This window comes from Oncorhynchus kisutch, linkage group LG8, assembly GCF_002021735.2.
Source record: "Oncorhynchus kisutch isolate 150728-3 linkage group LG8, Okis_V2, whole genome shotgun sequence".
NCBI lineage: Eukaryota > Metazoa > Chordata > Actinopteri > Salmoniformes > Salmonidae > Oncorhynchus > Oncorhynchus kisutch.
The window spans coordinates 34,918,150-34,937,844 of record NC_034181.2 but is presented as its reverse complement, the minus strand read 5'-3'; the positions used below and the strand labels follow the sequence as shown (position 1 = coordinate 34,937,844).

Sequence of the window (19,695 nt, the reverse complement as noted above, 5' to 3'; positions counted from 1 at the left end):
TCCAGTCAATCGCAACAATGGTGGCAGTGATGGGATATTTAAAGAGTTCCTTGTCTTTTTGTAAGTGGGATTCAATCTGTAAGCATTGGGTATAACTTGTGTGCCCAGTCCTCAATGTATGAAAATTTACTGGCCTCTTCCAAGATAATTGTCTAGTGCACAGGAGGTAGTGCACTTTCCCTATAACCTTTGGGGTTGCTGGTTCAAACCCCAATGTGGGTGCTCCCCTTCAATAGGTTTAATTGAGATTCTACAGGTACAGTGGGGCAAAAAAGTATTTAGTCAGCCACCAATTGTGCAAGTTCTCCCACTTAAGAAGATGAGGCCTGTAATTTTCATCATAGGTACACTTCAACTATGACAGACAAAGTGAGAGAAAAAAAATCCAGATAATCACATTGTAGGATTTTTAATGAATTTGGAAAATTGGAAAATATTCAAACCTCTTCACTTTTTTCACATTTTGTTATGTTTACTGCCTTATTCTAAAATTGATTTTAAAAATCCTCAGCAATCTACACAAATTAATTACGCTATACAAGAAACGGCGGTGGAAACGCCTTTATGCGCAAATATTAATATAATAACCATCATATCGAAGTACATTTACGATGATATGGTGTGTGGTCCTCTTACTAAGACTTGGGAAACCATGCAGTTTATTAGGCTACAGATGAAATAAGTTATGATGAACTTATGATGAACTTATGATGAAGTTATGATGAACACCGTGCAAGTGCACGGTGATGAGCTTGATGCTGCTTTCCAATAAATATTGAGGGTAATATGACTGCCGTTCAAGAAAAAGAAAATCTCCATAATAATCTCATCAGGAAGACTAGTATCTGTATCTGTTAGCGGTTGGCTAGAGCACACCTGTCAAGACCAGAGCAGACACATTTGCTATTTAACGCAACAGTTTGCAATAAAAAAATATATCTGTAGAGTTAAAAATGCAATGGAAACACATTGAACTTTAGATTTTTATTAGGTACATGAAAATTTAAGCAAAAAAATACATTGTGTCTGCACTGTCATCACGTTCTGATTTCCTTTCTCTGCAACAAGTCAGTTAAGTGGAAACACTACTGCTGGGAAAATGTGGAGATTTTCTTTATGCAGAGTTTAGAATATTCACATGTAAATGTGTTACTAATTGGATGGAAACCTAGCTAGTCTCCAGGCATTGGTTCGCCTACACCTGAACAGTCCTGACAATCCACCCCCATACTCTAACCCGCTGACAATGAGGGGATTTTGGGTAGTGCACTTGCTCATTCACTGCTGGGTCTTCAGTATTTCATTATTGCCAAAACCAGCTCCAGTTAATCTCCTCTCCAACACATCATGTGACTTGTTAACCGATTGGAGGCCGATCACAATGTTACCTCAAAGAAACAGCCACTCCAATAATTCAAGCAATGGCAATGCATTAGCACCAATGCCTAGGGTGATAAAGGTGAACAATGTTGTTGATTCACATGCCTCCGAATGCCTGAGAGGGAACTTTGGAAAGTCTTTCAAATCTGTATTAACACTTCAAATAGACTAACCGTAACTACTGTATTGTCCTAGAAGCCTCTGGTTCTTCCGACTCCCCTTTACACACTCAGCTCATTCCATTAGGGGGTGCACTCTCAAAGTAAGCCGCTAAACTAACACCAGATGACAATAAGAATAAGAGACTGAACAAACACGCATTCGCACTGCCTACTCAAGAATATGGGAAAGCTATGTCTATTGACTACTTATTTTTGTTCTGTTTATGGTAAGCTCCATTTGTGTGTGAAGTGTCCATTAAGTTTATACTGGGTGAGCTGTTGGACATTTTTGGAGGCACACAGCCTCTCCTCCCTGCAGAGGAAACTACACAAATGTGGACAGTGCTTATTCGGGCAGGAACTAAGGGGTGTGTTAAATTTCTGCATGCATGATCAATGGGGTTGAATAGTATTGGAGGGGGGGGGGGGGGGGGGGGTCTTGGGTGGCATGGACACAAGGCTGAAAGAGGAGGGGGCAGAAACAGAGGTTTGCTGACTAATGAGACTGAGGACAGCAGGGAAAATAGCAGTTCTGTTAGTGAGCTACTTTTCCAGTAAACAAAGTGTGGTTCTTTATTTCTAGAACAGAAGATACTGTAGGCTACTTACTAAACACATGCAAACAGACTTTTTCTTTGATAATAAAATTACAACTTTATATTTACTTTCTCACACCAAATGCCTGCTAGAATGTGTGATATAATGAACTGTATGGGATTTAAATGCAGTACAGGCCACACTACCCTGTCTCCCTCACTGAGCTGTCCTCTGAACAGTGCAAATTCAGGCACAATTGGACTTAATTACAGGGCAGTAGTGTTTCATAGATAGAGGGAGCCCTGTTCCCCCCTTTCATGTACTGCACAATGCCATCTTCCCTAGTGTAGGGTGGGGTGAGGAAAGAGGCTGAACCGGAGGAAGCACAGGTAAAGAGAGAGAGAGCGAGCGTTATTGGAGATGAATCCACACTGCGAAAGCAATACCTACACAGCATAGCTACAATGCCACCTGTAGGGGTTCTTAAGTATTACTGATTTAGATGTATGCTTGAAGTTAGACAAAGTCATCTAGGATAATACAGAACAGATGTGTGATAGTAATGACCTGCGAGTCTGAAATATATGAAATCTTTAGCGAAAGCTTTGCTGTGACATCTACGTCTGATGTAATCACAGGAGGTAAAGCACTTTCAATGAGACAGAGGAAGGAATGAATGAGAAAAGGGTTGGACAAAGGGTGGGGGGGTGCTTTTGTTTGGGTTTTATGGCCAGATTGTCTCCTGCTCTGGGAAAGTGAAAACCCAACCTTAGTTTAAGTTACCTGGGGGATAAAAAGACCCAGGAAGAGGGTCAGAGGAAAGCTTAGGTGACTGTCAAGGGACAGCAGACATATTCAAGCGAGCAGAGAGAAACAGAACCCAAAGTCAGTGAACACTAGCAGGTGTTCTCAGGAATCTAAAAGCTACCTCTATCATACCTCGTCTTTCTAGAATGATGCAGTAGTGCCCTCTAGTGCTGTGCAGGACAACAGTTACTTTTAATTTCTCTGTCCAATTCATTCCAAACCGCTCAAAAACACACCTATCAGCTTTTCATGATAAATGTTAAACTACAACATCCATTCCATTTGGCCTTTACATTAATTGATTTGAAATAGAATAGCATAGTTATACTAGCCATAAATTACACCAAGGCAGTCTAAAATATGCATTTTGCGGTCATCCTTTTTGGATCCTAAAACGAATGCCTATAAGTGTCATGGAGAATTGTGTCGGTTTAGAATATATTGAAAAATAAATATGCTAGGTTTTAATGTGCGTATTAAGATGCAGTTTGCTTATTTTTGTAACCTCTCACATATGTATTGCATTTGTGTGTTATACAGGAGGCTGTATGAATGTGCAGTTTATTTTCATTAATAGTTTGACTGCACTTTGCTCACTGTTAGGGATGGACGGAGATGAGGACAAAGTTCACAGAAAGCGCATGGGGAGGAGGGGGAGGGAAAAAATACCTTTTAAAGCATAACAGCAGGTGGAGGGCTAAAACCAGACAGCTCAGCTCAGAACGGAACGAGGAGAAAAATCAAACGGGGGAAAATGAAAGCAAACTTGCTCTATTCCTAAACTGAAGGACAGAAATGCAATGATTCCAGAAGCCAATTGCTCTGTTTTTTGTGTAAGCGCATGACTGCAGTGTGTCTGTGTTGGTGTGTGAGTGTGTGTTTGTGACCTGTGGCCTGCGTAGTCGGTGTGCTGTGTTAGTGAGGTAAAGATTAGGCAACAGCGTAATGGAGGGAGAGGAGAGGAAAGGAGAAGCAGGGCCTGGCCCTGGGCGTCTGTCTGCTCTCCAGGAGCAGCTGATCTGGGCTCTGCTGGGCTCTGGACTGTCCCGGGAGGTCCTGGTCCATGCCCTGGGAGAACTGGAGCGAGAGAGGGTCACCCCTGGAGCAGAGAAGGGGGACAGGGGGGATGGCGAGAGTTCGGAGGAGGGAGAAATGGATTTTCCACCCCCCATATTCCAGGAGCTGGAGGCCCTAGCCCCAGAGGAGGCAGCCAGACAGAGGGCTCTGGTCGACCAACTGCTTCAGTAAGTAGCTCCCAAATGTCTGCCATCCACCCTATCCTCCCCTTAACAACATATACAGTACATCAATCTCTTATAAAACCTCATATTAATACACAAACCCATACAACAACAACATAGCCATACCCCTTTGCTGTGCTATTATTCTCTCACTTTTAAAAATAATGTCCAACTCATTTGTAAAAAAAAAATCTTTAAAACAAATACGTGTTAGGGTGGTTACTTGATTCTGTTCTCCATTCTTTTTCTTCTCTGCTTTCTTTTCCTGTCGTTTTCTGACCAAGCAAAGGTTCCAGAGAGGACAAACAATTGACGGTTTTACCTGGCAGCATCCTTTCTACTCCCTTTCTTCGTCTTTCTCAAATTTAGTCCCCCTCTCCCCCTTCCTCCCTCGTTCGCCTGCTCCCTCTGAGATCTCTCTTGGCCTCTGAGGTGAATTTAAAGGAGGGTTCCTCCTTTCCTGGTTACTAATTACCCACCCCATCAGGTTTCTCTGTCCATTTAATGAATGAACTACATGCAATGTTTAAGATTAACAGAAATGTGCTATGTTTGTATGTGTGTTAGAACAGCTTGAGTGAATATGTACTACCATTTGGAAAAGCCCATTTCATTTCACCACATTTCAAACTTCAACATATATCTCAAGATTATGGTTTAACTGGTCATTTTGTATTCAGCTAAAAGTTGGCCATTTTACAACACCTAGCATGAAATCACAACTTGACCAACCATGCCTTAGTATAAAATGCATCGAACATAGATAAAGCTTTTGTATGTTAATATACATAATACAAATGTTATGTACAATTGCTAGCCGTCAAGGTTTGTGTTGCAGCAAGTAGGCTATCCATATCTTTATGGGTTTTAATTCCAGTGACCAGAGAGAGCTGGACTTTGCCCTGCTGTGCTTCCCCTTATCTCTTATTGTCAACATCCCTCTCTCCCTCCCCCTCTTTATGCATATGTGTTTTGTCTGTGTGTGTGTGTGTCTGTGTGTGATAGGGAGGATCCATGGCGCGTGGCAAAACTAGTGAAGAGCTACATGCAGCAGCATAACCTCCCCCAGAGAGAGGTGGTCGAGTCCACAGGCCTCAACCAGTCCCATCTCTCCCAGCACCTCAACAAAGGCACGCCCATGAAGAACCAGAAACGGGCTGCTCTATACAGCTGGTACGTCAGGAAGCAGGGCGAGATTAGCCAGCGTGAGTATTTGACCAGCTGATGAGCTGACCCTGCCTTTACTGCACTACAGTATGACATTACAGTCTGGACTCTGAAGTGTAACATTTATAATAGGTCAAATCATGACTACCTCATTCATTAATATTCACAATACATTGCCATAAATCTATACCGTTTTGGGGATTGGGAGCTCTTACACAAGACTGTATCTCAGGATGCGAAGAACAATTATGTCAACGGATCTTTCTCATTCTATGTCCTTCCTTATATCCACTTCCTGGAAAAGTTTCAAATAGCTTTGACATTTGCAAACTTTCCATTTCAATCATGTAAGGAAAGTGTGGTCTCCTGCTGTGTTTTCCCAATGATAGCGAAATCACAATCCCCTGTACCCCAATCCTTAGACGGGTAAATCCATCATGATACAGTATTCAATATGTCTATCAACAACTATGGAGGTCCACTGGTCACTGAGTCAAATATAGACATGTAAGGTAACATGATACTGTCCACTTTCACATTCCATGTGTAGAGAGACACACAATCTGCATGTCCTACACTCACACACGTTGCATTGCAAATGATCTCAAACGCTAATATAAAAACAGATTCCTGTGAATTAGCCCTATTGTTTTAAAGATAGTATTGTTTTATCTGAATAATAAACAATACTGATATAACAATATGGATACTATATCAATACAAAAGTCTACAAATATGCTTTCACTGACCACCCCATGCAGAGTTTACTAATGCCAGGCATGCCCTTGGGTCTGGAGAGGAGCAGGGAGAGGATGTGAGGAAGGGACGTAGGAACAGGTTCAAATGGGGACCCGCCTCCCAGCAAATCCTCTTCCACGCCTATGAACGACAGAGGAACCCAAGCAAAGAGGAGAGAGAGGGATTAGTGGAGGAGTGTAACAGGTGAGAGAGAGGGGAGAGGTCAGCTAAAACAGGAAATGTTCCCAGTTCCAGTGCAATGGAGGAACTGATTTTAGTGTCCCCCTTTAAAGAGGTTTCTCTTGCTCTGGGCCATCTCTGGCTCTCCCTCAGGGCTGAGTGTCTTCAGAGGGGTGTGTCTCCGTCCCAGCTGGCTGGCCTGGGCTCTAACCTGGTGACAGAGGTACGAGTGTACAACTGGTTCGCTAACCGCCGCAAGGAGGAGGCCTTCCGCCATAAACTGGCTCTTGATATGCCTTACAACAGCCAATCAGCAAGCTCCACCAACCACACACTCTCACACAGCCCTGAGCAAGGTAACACTCACCCTCACCAAAGTGAATCAAAATATAATTTCATTTAATCCACAAAGAGCATAATTCATCATTAGTGTTGTCATCAGATGTTGCTTATGTACTATTTTCAATGCCCTTATACAGAGGAACAGAGCCAAGACTGACAGGGTGCAGCATTCCCTCCTCCCAGGAAACACCTGATCCTAACAGGCTTCCTCTCTTCCAGGCATGAAGTATAGCCAGCAAATCACATGTGACAATCTGGGGTCATCGAGGGGTCACAATGGAGACAGAGGCTTGGGGGGCCGCCTGGCCAGCCCCATTCAACTGGAGCCCAGCCACACACTCCTGGAAACACACCATCACAAACCAGTGAGATCACCTACCATATTATCATTCACCATATCTCACCTCGACACACATTGTTATAATCCCCATTACACCATCACAAACCAGTGAGATAGGAGCAAACAACCCTCTCATTGTCACTCATTGTCAACCAGAGATCAGCAACTATTATCACATAATCCCAATCATCACATTACATTGATTAGTAACTACAAAACACAGTGTGATCACAAACCATTATTTCACAAACCATATTACATCATAATAAGCTAATTACATCACAAACCATATTACATCGTTATATAAGACCATGAGGTCGCTAACCATATATCATCATGTAATGCAGTGAAATCCCAAGCCATATCACATTAAACTAGTGAGACCATAGATTACTTCACGTCATCATAAACCTTTGGGTATACAAAGCATCTCAATCCTCACAAGAATCCATGGCTGTGGTTCTGCCACCAACTTTCCCCATCTCAGGTATCAGGTGGTGGCCCCTTACCCCCAGTCAGCACCCTGACATCACTGCACAGTCTGTCTTCCTCGCCTGCTCCCCACCATGGACTCATCATGACCTCCCTGCCCAGCGTCATGAGTCTGGGAGAGTCCTCTCTTCTCATAGGTAACCGATTCTACACACAGTCCCCTTCACTCAAACAGCTCTAAGTCAGAGCATAGTTATTTTTTAAACGGTCATTTCAAAACATATCCACTGTATTGTATCTTATCCTTTTTCCAGTGATGATCAGAAAGTTGTCAGATATAAAAACCAACTGACATTAACAAAGTAGCCTAGCATAATCCATGTTTTCCTGGCCTGTTGCTCAACAGGTCAAACCGTACCTGTCATCAACAACGTGGGAGGCGGGTTCACCACCCTTCAGCCAATCTCTTTCCAGCAGCAGCTTCATTCCACTTCCCAGCAGCAACTCACACAGCAGTTCCAGAGTCACATGGGCCACCACAGTCCTTTCATGGCAACCATGACACAGCTTCCATGTCACAGTAAGGCCACAGTGGCAGCATGTTTACTCCTTAATTTGCCCTTTGACAGAAATATAATATGTGAAACAAGGAATGAGTGAGAGCAACCTAATAGAACTAGAACTGCTAGAACTAAGGAGGGTTTCATAAAGTATCCATGCACCTGCTCTCAATTTCTCCATTGCAGTGTACAGCAAGTCTGATATGTCCCACTACCCTCCGTCCAGCCTACTGTCCCAAGCAATGGTCATCACTGACAGCAGCAGCCTTGGAACACTGACCAGTCTAACCACAGTCAGACAGGTACTGTGATTCCAAACATTCACCTAAAATGAAAGTGATGCCATTAATAATCAGTTTGTAATAAGTCTGAGTATACAGGTACAGAAAAGTCTAGACTCACTAGCTAATGATCAGTAGTAGTATTAATGTGGGTTGAATCTGCTAAGGACTTTTGCATTGGATAGATTCTGACCACAGACCCTGAGGAGCAGACAGACCAACCCATCCAGGAGGACTCCCTACACCTGCAGTCCCCTTCACCTGTGCCAGGTAAGATGAATCATGTTACTCCAAGTGTAGACTATTTCCCAAAAGATGCCGTTTCTTACACTACACTAAAGGGGAGACTGAAGACATCTAAAAAAGCTACTAAGTGTGTAACACATACAGTACCAGTCAAAAGTTGACACACCTACTCATTCCAGGGTTTTTCTTTATTTGTACTATTTTCTACATTGTAGAATAATAGTGAAGTCATCAAAACGTTAAATAGTATATATGCAATCATGTAGTAACCAAAAAAAGTGTTCAACAAAACATTTATTTTCTATTTGAGATTCTTCAAAGTAGCCACCCTTTGCCTTGATGACAGCTTTGCACACGCTTGGCACTCTCTCAACCAGCTTCATGAGGTAGTCACCAGGAATTCATTTCAATTAAACAGGTGTGCCTTGTTAAAAGTTAATTTGTGGAATTTCTTACCTTCTCAATGCGTTTGAGTCAATCAGTTGTGTTGTGACAAGGTAGGGGTGGTATATATAAGAAAGCCCCATTTGGTAAAATACCAAGTCCATATTATGGCAAGAACAGCTCAAATAAGCAAAGAGAAACAACAGACCATTATTTTAAGACATGAAGGTCAGTCAACCCAGAAAATGTCAAGAACTTTGAAAGTTTCTTCAAGTGCAGTCGCAAAAACCATCAAACACTATGATGAAGCTGGCTCTCATGAGGACCACCACTGGAAAGGAAGACCCAGAGTTACCTCTGCTGCAGAGGATAAGTTCATTAAAAAGTTACCAGCCTCAGAAATTGCAGCCCAAATAAATTCTTCAGAGTTCAAGTAACAGACACATCTCAACATCAACTGTTCAGAGTTGACTCTGAATCAGGCCTTCATGGTCGAATTCCTGCAAAGAAACCACTACTAAAGGACACCAATAATAATAAGAGACTTGCTTGGGCCATTAGACCGGTGGAAATCTGTCTGTTGGTCTGATGAGGCCAAATTTGAGATTTTTTGGTCCCAACTGCCGTCTTTGTGAGAGGCAGAGTAGGTGAAAGGACGAACTCCGCATTTGTGGTTCCCACCGTGAAGCATGGAGGTGGTGGTGTGATGGCGTGGGGTTGCTTTTCTGGTGACAATGTCAGTGATTTAGTATTTAGAATTCAAAGCACACTTAACCAGCATGGCTACCACAGCATTCTGCAGTGATACGCCATCCCATCTGGTTTGCGCTTAGTGGGACTATCATTTGTTTTTCAACAGGACAATGACCCAAAACACACCTCCAGGCTGTGTAAGGGCTATTTTACCAAGAAGGAGTGCTGCATCAGATGACCTGGCCTCCACAATCACCCGACCTCAACGCCATTGAGATGATTTGAACCGCAGAGTGAAGGAAAAGCAGCCAACAAGTGATCAGCATATGTGGGAACTCCTTCAAGACTTTTGGAAAAGCATTCCAGGTGACTACCTTGTGAAGCTGGTTGAGAGAAGGCAAAGCTGTCAAAGCAAAGGGTGGATACTTTGAAGAATCTAAAAATCTATTTTGATTTGTTTAACACTTCTTGGTTACTACATGATTCCATGTGTTATTTCATAGTTTTGATGTCTTCAATATTATTCTATAATGTAGAAAATAATAAAAAAATAAAGAAAACATCTTGAATGAGTAGGTGTGTCCAACCTTATAACTGGTACTGTACTGCAAAGTCATCTTAATACAGCTAGATAGTAGTAAATATAACCCATGGTATTCTCTAGTTGCCAGTCAAAATAGGGCACTTTAAATGCAGGGTTGTAATTGGAATGACAGTAGAGAAACTGGAAATTAATAACTTACCGTCTGTCTTTCTTAGTTTCCTCTGGGAATTTACAGCTGTATCCTCCATCTCAGTCTAGTGAAACTCATCCACCTCACCGCCTCTCCTCTTCGCCAGCAGACATCAACTCCTACATTCCTGCACAGATGGTCTCTACCGCACAGTAGCAACAGAATATAACCACTGTGTAATGTGAAGGGGTGGGAGTAGAGGGTGGGTGAAACAAAATAGTTTTTACAGTAAGTAGAGAACTGTAATAGAGATGTAATGCAAATTCTCCAAAGCTACTTCTGCAGTAAAATTTTCCAGAGAAACTATAACTCATTCTGCTAGATACATAAATCCAGGACAGACTCACTGCCAGTTATCAGTCTCGTCACTTGAATTAGCAGCCTTAATATTAAAGAACGTTGTACTCAGTGTCAGTCTGCTGATCTGAGGTCAGAGATGAACCATTAGAAACAACCACATCTAAATCCATGCAAACAGAGAACGCTGAGCGATTGATCCCCGTTTTACAATAAACATGTATATTATCAATAGAAAAGTGTTTTAATAAAAATGCTCTCAGAATTCTTGACATCAGTGTAAACTGCTTTCTTTACAAAACAAGGCATAGCACTGATTGTGTTTTGGGCAGAGACATTTTTTTCATAAAATATCTGGTGAGACTTACAGTATTCCACATTTCTGAAAGAACGTATTCCATTCCAGAAAATAACAAACTACAAAGTAGTACAACATTGCAGTGATTATTTAAAGAAAATAACAGTGTCTGACCTGAACATGTTATAATGAATGCTAAGAACCCCAAGCTACAACAGGTTAACAGTTCTTACAAGCATGGAACTGCCAATATCCCAAATCACAACAAGTGAGTCCAGAAGTCTCTCAGTGCTTTTCTACTTCCTCTTCCACCTTTTCATTCGTGCCTTTTTGTTTCTTTTTCTTCTTCTTGACCTTCAGCGGTAGACTATCCTCCTCGGGGCTCTTTTGGTCCTCCTCCATTTTAGCATAAGATGAGGCTTCTCCACAGTTCTCAACCTCGCGAGGAGCTGTCATTTTCTTATTTTTCTCTGGGACAGGGCTGTTATTACTGTCCTCTCCTTCCTGAACCTTGTATTTCTTCTTCTTCTTCTTCTTCTTCATTTTATCTGAGCTGAGGGACTCTGGCAGGGAAGGTGTAACTGCGCTGGGGAGAGCAGATGATAGGAGGTCTGTAACTGACACGGCCGCCTCTCTCAGTCTCATCTCCAGCTCACTGTCACTGTCACTAGGAGAAAATTGCAGAAACAAACTTACGGTTTATTACAGTAGTATTATAATATGAGATACAGGAATACTTCAATCATGCAATGCTACTGTAAGGATTCCTTCCCAAAGTAGTTATGAAGGTGACATCAAACCACCTCACACATCCCCAAGGTTACAAGGTCAGGCCTACATAGAACAAGCATCACCTTGAGCTGGGGACGGGCCGACGCCTTACAGGGGGAGGAGGGGGATCAATGGTAAACTCTCCTGGGACAGATGTAGTGAACAGCCGGAAACCTTTAAAAAATGTTTTTAAAAAGGTCAAGACCACACACAGCATTTATATCGCATCATATTTGACATCATACAGTTCGTAACTACTGCATTAGTTTCAATGTAAAACAATTTCTGGATAAACCCTCACCTTCATCTTCATATTTGGTTGACTGTGTGCAGGGTTTTGTTGTTTCTGCAGATATCACTGAAATGCAACTGAATATCAAATTGCATAGTTAGATTAAAGTTGGCGACTGAAAAGTTGATAGGTGGAGGTAACACGAGGCAAAGGTTAAACGTAGCTATAATAGTAAAACTGATGTTTCATTAACATTTTCCCATGACAAAGAAGAAATACTGTACCTGTCAAGTATAGCACCTAATTTCTTTGCAACGTGCGCACGGAACTCCGGAGTCGTCTGAAGCTCGTTCCCATCATGTTCATGTTTAGATACAGCCACACTGTTGACCATAGCATTACAAAAAACACGATTGTTCTGGCAAAGCCAAACGTGAGGCAGAACCTCTATGCATGATGGTGAGTCATAATACAGAGGGGATAGCGTGCCATTCAGAGAAAAATAACAACTTACCGACGGGATAACTTCCCATTGCTTTCCCCATCTAAAACAACAGTCGTTACATTACTGTTAAGACTTTGCTGCTGTTTTGGGGTAAGATAGTTTAGTGTGTGAAATCTTTAGCCAGCGAGAAAATCTATCTCCCACCCCACATTTGTTGTTGACCAGCATTAGCTAGCTAAGTTACATCCTGTAGCTAAAGCAAAATGTTATTTAGGCTGAATTTACCTGCCGTGTTGGTATTGTGTGTACCATTAATTCCATACGTGCCAAAACTCCAAGCTGCTTCCTTAAACTTTTCCAGATCTTCATCTTCACTGCTTGAGTCTTCAACCATCGTTCCAACGGGGGCTGACATGTTGGATCGAGTACGTTTGCGGCTACATAGCAATGCAATATGGGTAATGAAGTCTTTCGGGGGAGAAATGTACGCCACAGTTAGTGTAGTGAGAGTTTGAGTGAATTTAAGCCAAAATGTATACAGAACATCTGTTCAATTTTTTATTCCCCCCTCTTCTGGCAGTATATCATCTTGCAGAAACAGAAACATTTAACGGAACATAAAAGGCAATGTTAGGAGGGCTTTCTAGTTCTACTTCACCAAGTCTATGGTCCCTGAAATGTAACATTCAAAAGACAGTAATCTTTGTAGTAATGTTGAATAAAAATCTCACTGTGAAATTGGTCTTTCCTAAAACACATTCATCAATAAATAAATGTACAATATGCTCAATAAATTCAAAGGGGTTCCAGTTTACACAGTATGTGGGTCCAACTTCAAGAGTGAAAAATGATGTCAGTAGCAACCGTGTTGTAAAATACATAATTGGTGTTAATTTGGTGGTGCTATTAGAAAAAGAAATGGTGGCTGCTATCACAGACCTTCCATCAGTAAAGGTAAAGAACAGACATCACAAGTCTCTAAAGTGGTTAACATAACAGCCACATCATCATACATACCACAGGAGTTTGGTGATACCTTAATTGGGGGAGGAAGGCTCGTGATAAGCTGGAGCAGAATGAGTGGAACAGTATCAAACACATGGTTTCCATTCGTGCTGTTCCAGCCATTATTTTGAACCGTCCTCCCCTCAGCAGCCTCCACTGATACATACCTTCCACTTGTCATTATGAACTGTATAGTTATAATTTCAGAACTAACCTCTCGTGGACAAAGGAAACGGCGAGAATATGTCGAAACTCACGTACAATTATGTGATTACGAGCAGCAGGATTGGGTTTAGGCGGTTCTTAAATTGGTGCTGTGATTTTAAAGCCTGTGTGTGGATGATAAGCGGTTTCCACTAAATTCCACAAATACAAACTCAAAATTGTCTATCATAAATATTCATGAAAACAAAAAATGTGCTTTGTGAGCATGATAAACACGGGTGAAATTAGCAGAAAGAAAATTTGGCCGTTTCCATTAACAAGGGAGGAGACTTCGCACCAAGGTAATTAATTGTTAACGGCATTCCCCCAGAAGTAAAACAAGAAATTTCGCGCTAATTTTACTTCTGGGTAACCAATATTATTTTATAGCTGACTGGGATTGTTTAGAATGAATTCACAAAAATCTCTTCCAGACAGTTTGACATGTTGTTGGACAGATGTGTAGCGGAGCAGCGCTGGACTTCACATTCTCTCACACACAACAAAGCCTCTTGAGCTGAGAAGTCTGAATACAAGGCACATGTGGGAGGTTTCATTTAGTTTTGGAAAACTCAGTGTAACTCCAGCAGGCACGAACATACTACAAGCACATTTACAAATGCTAAACACGTAACAGACCAGGGGTGTTGGCTGTCACTTACTACCCTGTCACTTACTACCCCCCTGCCCACCATTGCCCTCAGAACAGCCTCAATTTGTCAGGACATGAACTCTACAAGGTGTCAAAAGCATTCCACAGGAATCCTGGCCCATGTTGACTCCAATGCTTCCCACATTTATGTCAATTTGGCTGGATGTCCTTTAGGTGGTGGACCATTCTTGATACACACAGGAAAATGTTGAGCGTGAAAAACCTAGCAGTGTTCGTGACACAAACCTGACGTCTACTACCATACCCCGTTCAAAGGCACTTAAATATTTTGTCGTGTCCATTCACCCTCTGAATGGCACATATAGACAATCCATGTCTCAGCTTAAAATTCCTTTAACCATCATCTACACTGATTGAAATGGATTTAAGTGATATCAATAAGGGATCATAGCTTTCACCTGGTTAGTCAGTCATGGAAAGAGCAGGCGTTCATAATGTTTTTTTGCTCTGTGTATATAGCTAGAGGGGTGACACGGGACACCCAAACGAATAATACAGCTTCTACACCAAGGCAAGATGTCAAATTAATGGAGCATCTGTTAGTCTCAAAGCTGAATATACAGTTTAGCCCACTATCTGAGGAACGAAGACATAGCAAAGGATCACGATTGCTACTTGAGCAGAATGAGTAGTTAAAAATTGATGACCAGAACCAAACTATTGTTCAATGAAATTAGGTAGTATCACAGTTGTAATTTGCTTGCAATCCAATTGTGCCATCTGTCAACCCTTGTGTGTAGAAAAGAACATAAGTCCTGGTCAACTTCAATCATTGTTCATCTTACGGGCTACAATTGACCGGTATTTAACATTCAGATTGGGATCATGTAATGTTCCCTTATCCCTCTGTAGAGCTGTCTGGTAACAGTTGACTAATAAACATAATACAAGTCAAAAACAAGGATATTACAACAAATACTGAACTCAAAGCAGATTGAAATAAGCAGTAACCATTTAAATGTGGAAACATTAGAAAAGACAAAGGAAAACATGTTCAACATTACAAAAGAGTGATTGACGAGAGATTCCTATGAGTCCAAGCAATAGATGGGTACAAGGTATCAAATAAATGAAGCAACCTGTTTGGAAGGTAGATATGGTCATTTTCCCCCAAACCTGGGGCTGGTAAAGTTTGTTGGAATGTCTGAAGTGGAGAAAGTACACTCCTGCTCCCAAAAGAGCTACATGATGGTTGTATTCAGGGGCAATGTGACCCCTGCGTTGCATTGCACACAAGAAGCTAATCTTCAGACACTACTGGCCCCCATCGTAGGCGTAGTCTGCCTTATTGTGCATGATCAGTTTGTTGTCCACAAAATAGAAGCTGTCGGACCTGGTCTCATACGGGTGCTCCACCATTAGGCCAACTTAAAAGAGACAAAAAATAAGGGAAATTCAGTTTGCAAATGACTTCATAAGGAACAGCAGAACACACATATCACAGACTAAAAAAGTAAATTACTGCTGTTCAGCGCACCAAAACAAACAACCTGTAGAGGAACCATTTGACTGTCTAGTATCCACATTCCTCCCCTTACAACGAGAGTTGTCCGACTCGCTCTGTATGGATGTGGATAGTATAGACTTACAGACTTGGCCAGCTATGTTCTGGCCAGTCTGAACTTTAGCTTGTAGGGACACACACAGGCTACAACAAAGTTGATAGACGAAGTGAGAAAGATGCACTACTACTATTAGACTTACTGAGGTCCTCATGGAGCTGGGGAAACTCATAGATGTGTTCGCAAGTGTTACGGCTGTTTGGGATGCAGAATCCGAAGTCAAAGTCAAAGTTCTTGAGAACTTTATTCTGGAAATAATGCCTCTCTATCATGCGAAAGCTGTTAACAGGCCGGTCCCCCACGGTGAACTCCACACTGAAAGCAGAGTAGAAAGAGGCACTTGAGATACTAGCAGGGACATGCTGAACATAACTGTGGGTGGTATCTGCATTCATTTGCGTCAACTACTTGAATTGTAGATTTATTCATTGACCATCTATATTCCTTTTTATAGTCCAAAAGTAGGATGATTCTTTCAATAGTTGTTCCCAGCTATGTGCTCTGCCAAATTCTCTCTGTTGTAGTTTAGGTGGTTGCCGGAGCTGCAGGACTTAGTTTCTTGTGCTGGTAAGCCACACCAGCAAACGAAACAGTTCAGAATTTGTCAGCATAAGGGAAAGCACATACTATAGAACATTTAGGCCTTACCAAAGTATGTGGTTTTTCAATGATGAGTCATGTGACTTCTAACAGTGATAATGCATGTGATGTTTCCTGTTTAATCCACTGCCTTACGTTGCACCAACATTCCGCAGTCTGAGGAAGGCTGGCGTGAACTGATAGCGCACAAAGCGCCCAGCACTGGCGTCTCCATCTCCATTCTCCTCATCTTCAGGGTCTGATAAAGACAACATGGATTCAAATGTAATTGGCATCCAAATAAGTGACAAAAGGTCATCTCGGATTTCAACCTAAAATTATAGCTACAACATTTGCATAAGGACTACATTCATTATCATAGAAGGAATAACTTGGCTTGTTTTGTTTTACTTGAAATAATAGATTAATTTAGTCTGGGGCCCTTCGGAGTAGACTCAGCAATATGACACACAGCGGGACAACTTCCTGCTTACTAAACTAATGCTCAAATCTCCCAAAACTATGGGCTGTCCCAATATATACCTTCCAATGAGGCAAGTCCACATTGTAAAGAGCCAAGTGTCATGTGTGGCAGATTTCAGCAGTTGTTTTGTTTCCCAACCTAACACCACCAGTGCACCGGTTAGCAGTGATTGCAATGGTTTCAGCAACTGGGGTGTCTCACAGATTGAGCCTGGTGCCCTGTTCAAGCTGACAGCAACCCCAGCTTGATTTCTATAAGCAGAAAGTCACCCCAGTGTGTATTATGATGGCATATTGCTGAGTATACCTTTAAGATGTGGCCTATCCAAGATCTGTCACTTATGTTGTGGCAAAGTGTTGTGGAAAAGTTTAAACTTACCACAGCTGTGAGGTTTAGCAATCTCGAAGAGCACTGACCCAGTCTCCAGATCTCTGATCTTGAAACGTGTGAAGTCAATATTGTAGACGTTGTCCTCAGGTTTACATAGATAATCTGGAAGGAAATTCATAGTAAGCAGCACATACAGACAGGGAATCTGGTATGTCCACAGATTCTTTGTTTGGCTTCCTCAAAACAGTGTTGCAAACTTAGCTAGCTAGTTAAAGTCAACTGACTTACTACAAAGCGAGGTATGCAGTGTTTGCAGCCACATCAAGTTAGCCAACTAGTTAACACATTAACTAGCTAGATGAGCTAGAAAAAGAATAGATAGCCACATTGATTAACTTGAATCTTATCCAAATCACATCTATCATCATCTCCAATCAATCCACTCCATACTAGCTACAGATTGTTACACCAGATTTACACAAAGATTTTTGGTATCCATTACCGGGAGTTACAGGTTAAGTACTGTGTAGTACACAGAATTTTCGACCAACCTTAACGATACTATCTTCGTTCTCGATTCGGCCAAACATGTACACTGAACAAAAATAAAACGCAACAACTTCAAAGCTTGGGTATCAGTATAAGGGAATCAGTCAATTTAAATAAATTAGGCCCTAATCTATGGATTTCATATGACTGAGAATACAGATATGCATCTGTTGGTCACAGATACCTTAAAAATAAAGACAGGGGCATGGATCAGAAAACCAGTTAGTAACTGGAGTGACCACCATTTGCCTCATGTAGCACGACACATTTCCTTTGCATAGAGTTGATCAGGCTGTTGATTGTGGCCTGTGCGAAGTTGCTGGATATTTACATTTTAGTAATTTATCAGATGCTCTTATCCAGAGTGACTTACAGTAGTGAATGCATACATTTTCATTAGTACTGGTTCCCCGTGGGAGTCGAACCCACAACCCTGGTGTTGCAAGTGCCATACTCTACCAAATGAGCCACACAGGACCACAGGATAATGGGCGACATGTCTGGTGAGTATGCAGGCCATGGAAGAACTGGGACATTTTCAGCTTCCAGAAATTGTGTGCAGATCCTTGTAACATGGGGCCGTGTATTATCATGCTGAAACATGAGGTGATGAGGCGAATGAATGGCACAGTATCATCTGCCCGATACAGTTGAATCCGGGATTCAGTCATGAAGAGCACACATCTCCAGCATGCCAGTGGCCATCAAAGGTCAGCATATGCCCACTGAAGTTGTTTACGACACCAAACTGCAGTCATGTCAAGACCCTGGTGAGGACAACAAGCACGCAGATTAGCTTCCCCGAGGCAGTTTCTGAAAGGTTGTTGCAAAAGTTATTCGGTTGTGCAAGCTAAGTTTCATCAGGCGTCCGGTTGGCTGGTCCCAGACGATCCCACAGGTGAAGAAGTCAGATGTTGAGGTCCTGGGCTGGCGTGGTTACACAAGGTCTGCGGTTGTGAGGCCAGTTGCACGTACTGCCAAATTCTCAAAAATTTTAAATGAACATTAAATTATTTGGCAATAACTTTGGTGGACATTCCTACAGTCAGCATGCCAATTGCACACTCCTTCAAAACTTGAGACATCAGTGGCATTGACTTGTGCCAAAACTGCACATTTTAGAGAGGCCTTTTATTGTCCCCCGCACAAAGTGCACCTGTGTAACAATCATGCGGTTTAATCAGCTTCTTGATATGCCACACCTGTCAGGTCTATGGTTTATCTTGGCAAAGGAAATATACTCACTAAAGGGGATATAAACAAATTTGTGCACATCATTTTAGAGAAATACACTAGTGTGTATGGAACATTTCTGGGATCTTATTTCAGCTCATGAAACATGGGACCAACACTTGTTTGTGTCCAGTTGCAGGTGGAGCGTTTGAATAAAAAAAAAAAAAAAAGCTATTTTATTAAAATAAATCATTTTTTTTTACATGAAAGTAATCCAACAATGTGTATGCCGCCATCTTGGCTATTTAAAATCTTCACTGATTGATTTAACGTTAGACAGGTGGGTCCACCTCAAATTCAAATGCACCACCTACAACTGGACAACTGTTCTACATCAAACAGTAACTCCCGGTAATGGAAACCAGAAATATTGTTACATCACATTATCTGCTTTAACAATCTGTAGCTAACTCCATACATACCCCGTGTAACAGCACAAAGACCAAGGATTTCATCTGGTGTGATGTCTCGTCCTAGCGCCCTGAGCTCATCCTCTGTAACAACAGGCCGCTGTTTATCCGTTTGATTTCGTTGCGACTTGAGTCTCTTCATCACATCTCCACCGGACTTTCGCTCCCTGGAATTTGCCGCCAGCCCCATATCGGTGTCCGGTCCTTTAACTGTGGCTGCCGTCTCGTTCCGAGAGTTAGAGTCGCTCATGTCTTGGTTGTTCTGTGTTTGTTTAGTCAACTGCAACTTTCCCTAAATCCAAGATGGCGAAGCGTCTCTATGGAGAACCTATGCTGAGAACAGTCGATTGTAATTGGCTGAAAACGGTAGGTGGTTACCATAGTTACCAGTAGGGCGGGA

At 42.0% G+C, this 19,695-nt stretch overlaps 3 protein-coding genes across 6 annotated transcripts; 1 reads left to right on the top strand and 2 right to left on the bottom strand.

The window, feature by feature from the left end:
- The first annotated feature begins 3,555 nt into the window (after positions 1 to 3,555).
- Positions 3,556 to 10,792, top strand: hnf1a (HNF1 homeobox a). Of its 2 annotated transcripts, none has more exons than XM_020489803.2 (10): positions 3,556 to 4,129; positions 5,132 to 5,331; positions 6,055 to 6,235; positions 6,365 to 6,567; positions 6,773 to 6,918; positions 7,381 to 7,522; positions 7,732 to 7,905; positions 8,072 to 8,187; positions 8,352 to 8,436; positions 9,656 to 9,706. In XM_020489803.2, the coding sequence occupies exons 1-10, from the start codon at positions 3,831 to 3,833 to the stop codon at positions 9,661 to 9,663; spliced, it is 1,554 nt and encodes a 517-aa protein (XP_020345392.1). In that variant the 5' UTR covers positions 3,556 to 3,830; the 3' UTR covers positions 9,664 to 9,706. The 2 variants fall into 2 exon arrangements, with proteins under 2 accessions (XP_020345392.1, XP_020345391.1); XM_020489802.2 differs by lacking the exon at positions 9,656 to 9,706 and adding an exon at positions 10,249 to 10,792 and having other exon boundaries at positions 3,557 to 4,129.
- On the bottom strand, positions 10,746 to 13,572 carry lg8h12orf43 (linkage group 8 C12orf43 homolog). 3 transcript variants are annotated; one of them, XM_020489804.2, is made up of 7 exons: positions 13,486 to 13,572; positions 12,552 to 12,734; positions 12,336 to 12,366; positions 12,106 to 12,204; positions 11,891 to 11,958; positions 11,673 to 11,763; positions 10,746 to 11,485 (listed from the first exon to the last, which is right to left on the bottom strand). In XM_020489804.2, the coding sequence occupies exons 2-7, from the start codon at positions 12,679 to 12,681 to the stop codon at positions 11,104 to 11,106; spliced, it is 801 nt and encodes a 266-aa protein (XP_020345393.1). In that variant the 5' UTR covers positions 12,682 to 12,734; positions 13,486 to 13,572; the 3' UTR covers positions 10,746 to 11,103. The 3 variants fall into 3 exon arrangements, with proteins under 3 accessions (XP_020345393.1, XP_031686050.1, XP_031686049.1); XM_031830190.1 differs by having other exon boundaries at positions 13,439 to 13,548; XM_031830189.1 differs by lacking the exon at positions 13,486 to 13,572 and adding an exon at positions 13,284 to 13,479.
- On the bottom strand, positions 12,812 to 19,646 carry LOC109895095 (protein unc-119 homolog B). Its single transcript, XM_020488740.2, has 5 exons — positions 19,308 to 19,646; positions 17,152 to 17,265; positions 16,446 to 16,548; positions 15,853 to 16,025; positions 12,812 to 15,515 (listed from the first exon to the last, which is right to left on the bottom strand). Exons 1-5 carry the CDS (start codon positions 19,543 to 19,545, stop codon positions 15,403 to 15,405), a joined length of 741 nt encoding a protein of 246 aa, XP_020344329.1. The 5' UTR covers positions 19,546 to 19,646; the 3' UTR covers positions 12,812 to 15,402.
- Positions 19,647 to 19,695: the final 49 nt, after the last annotated feature.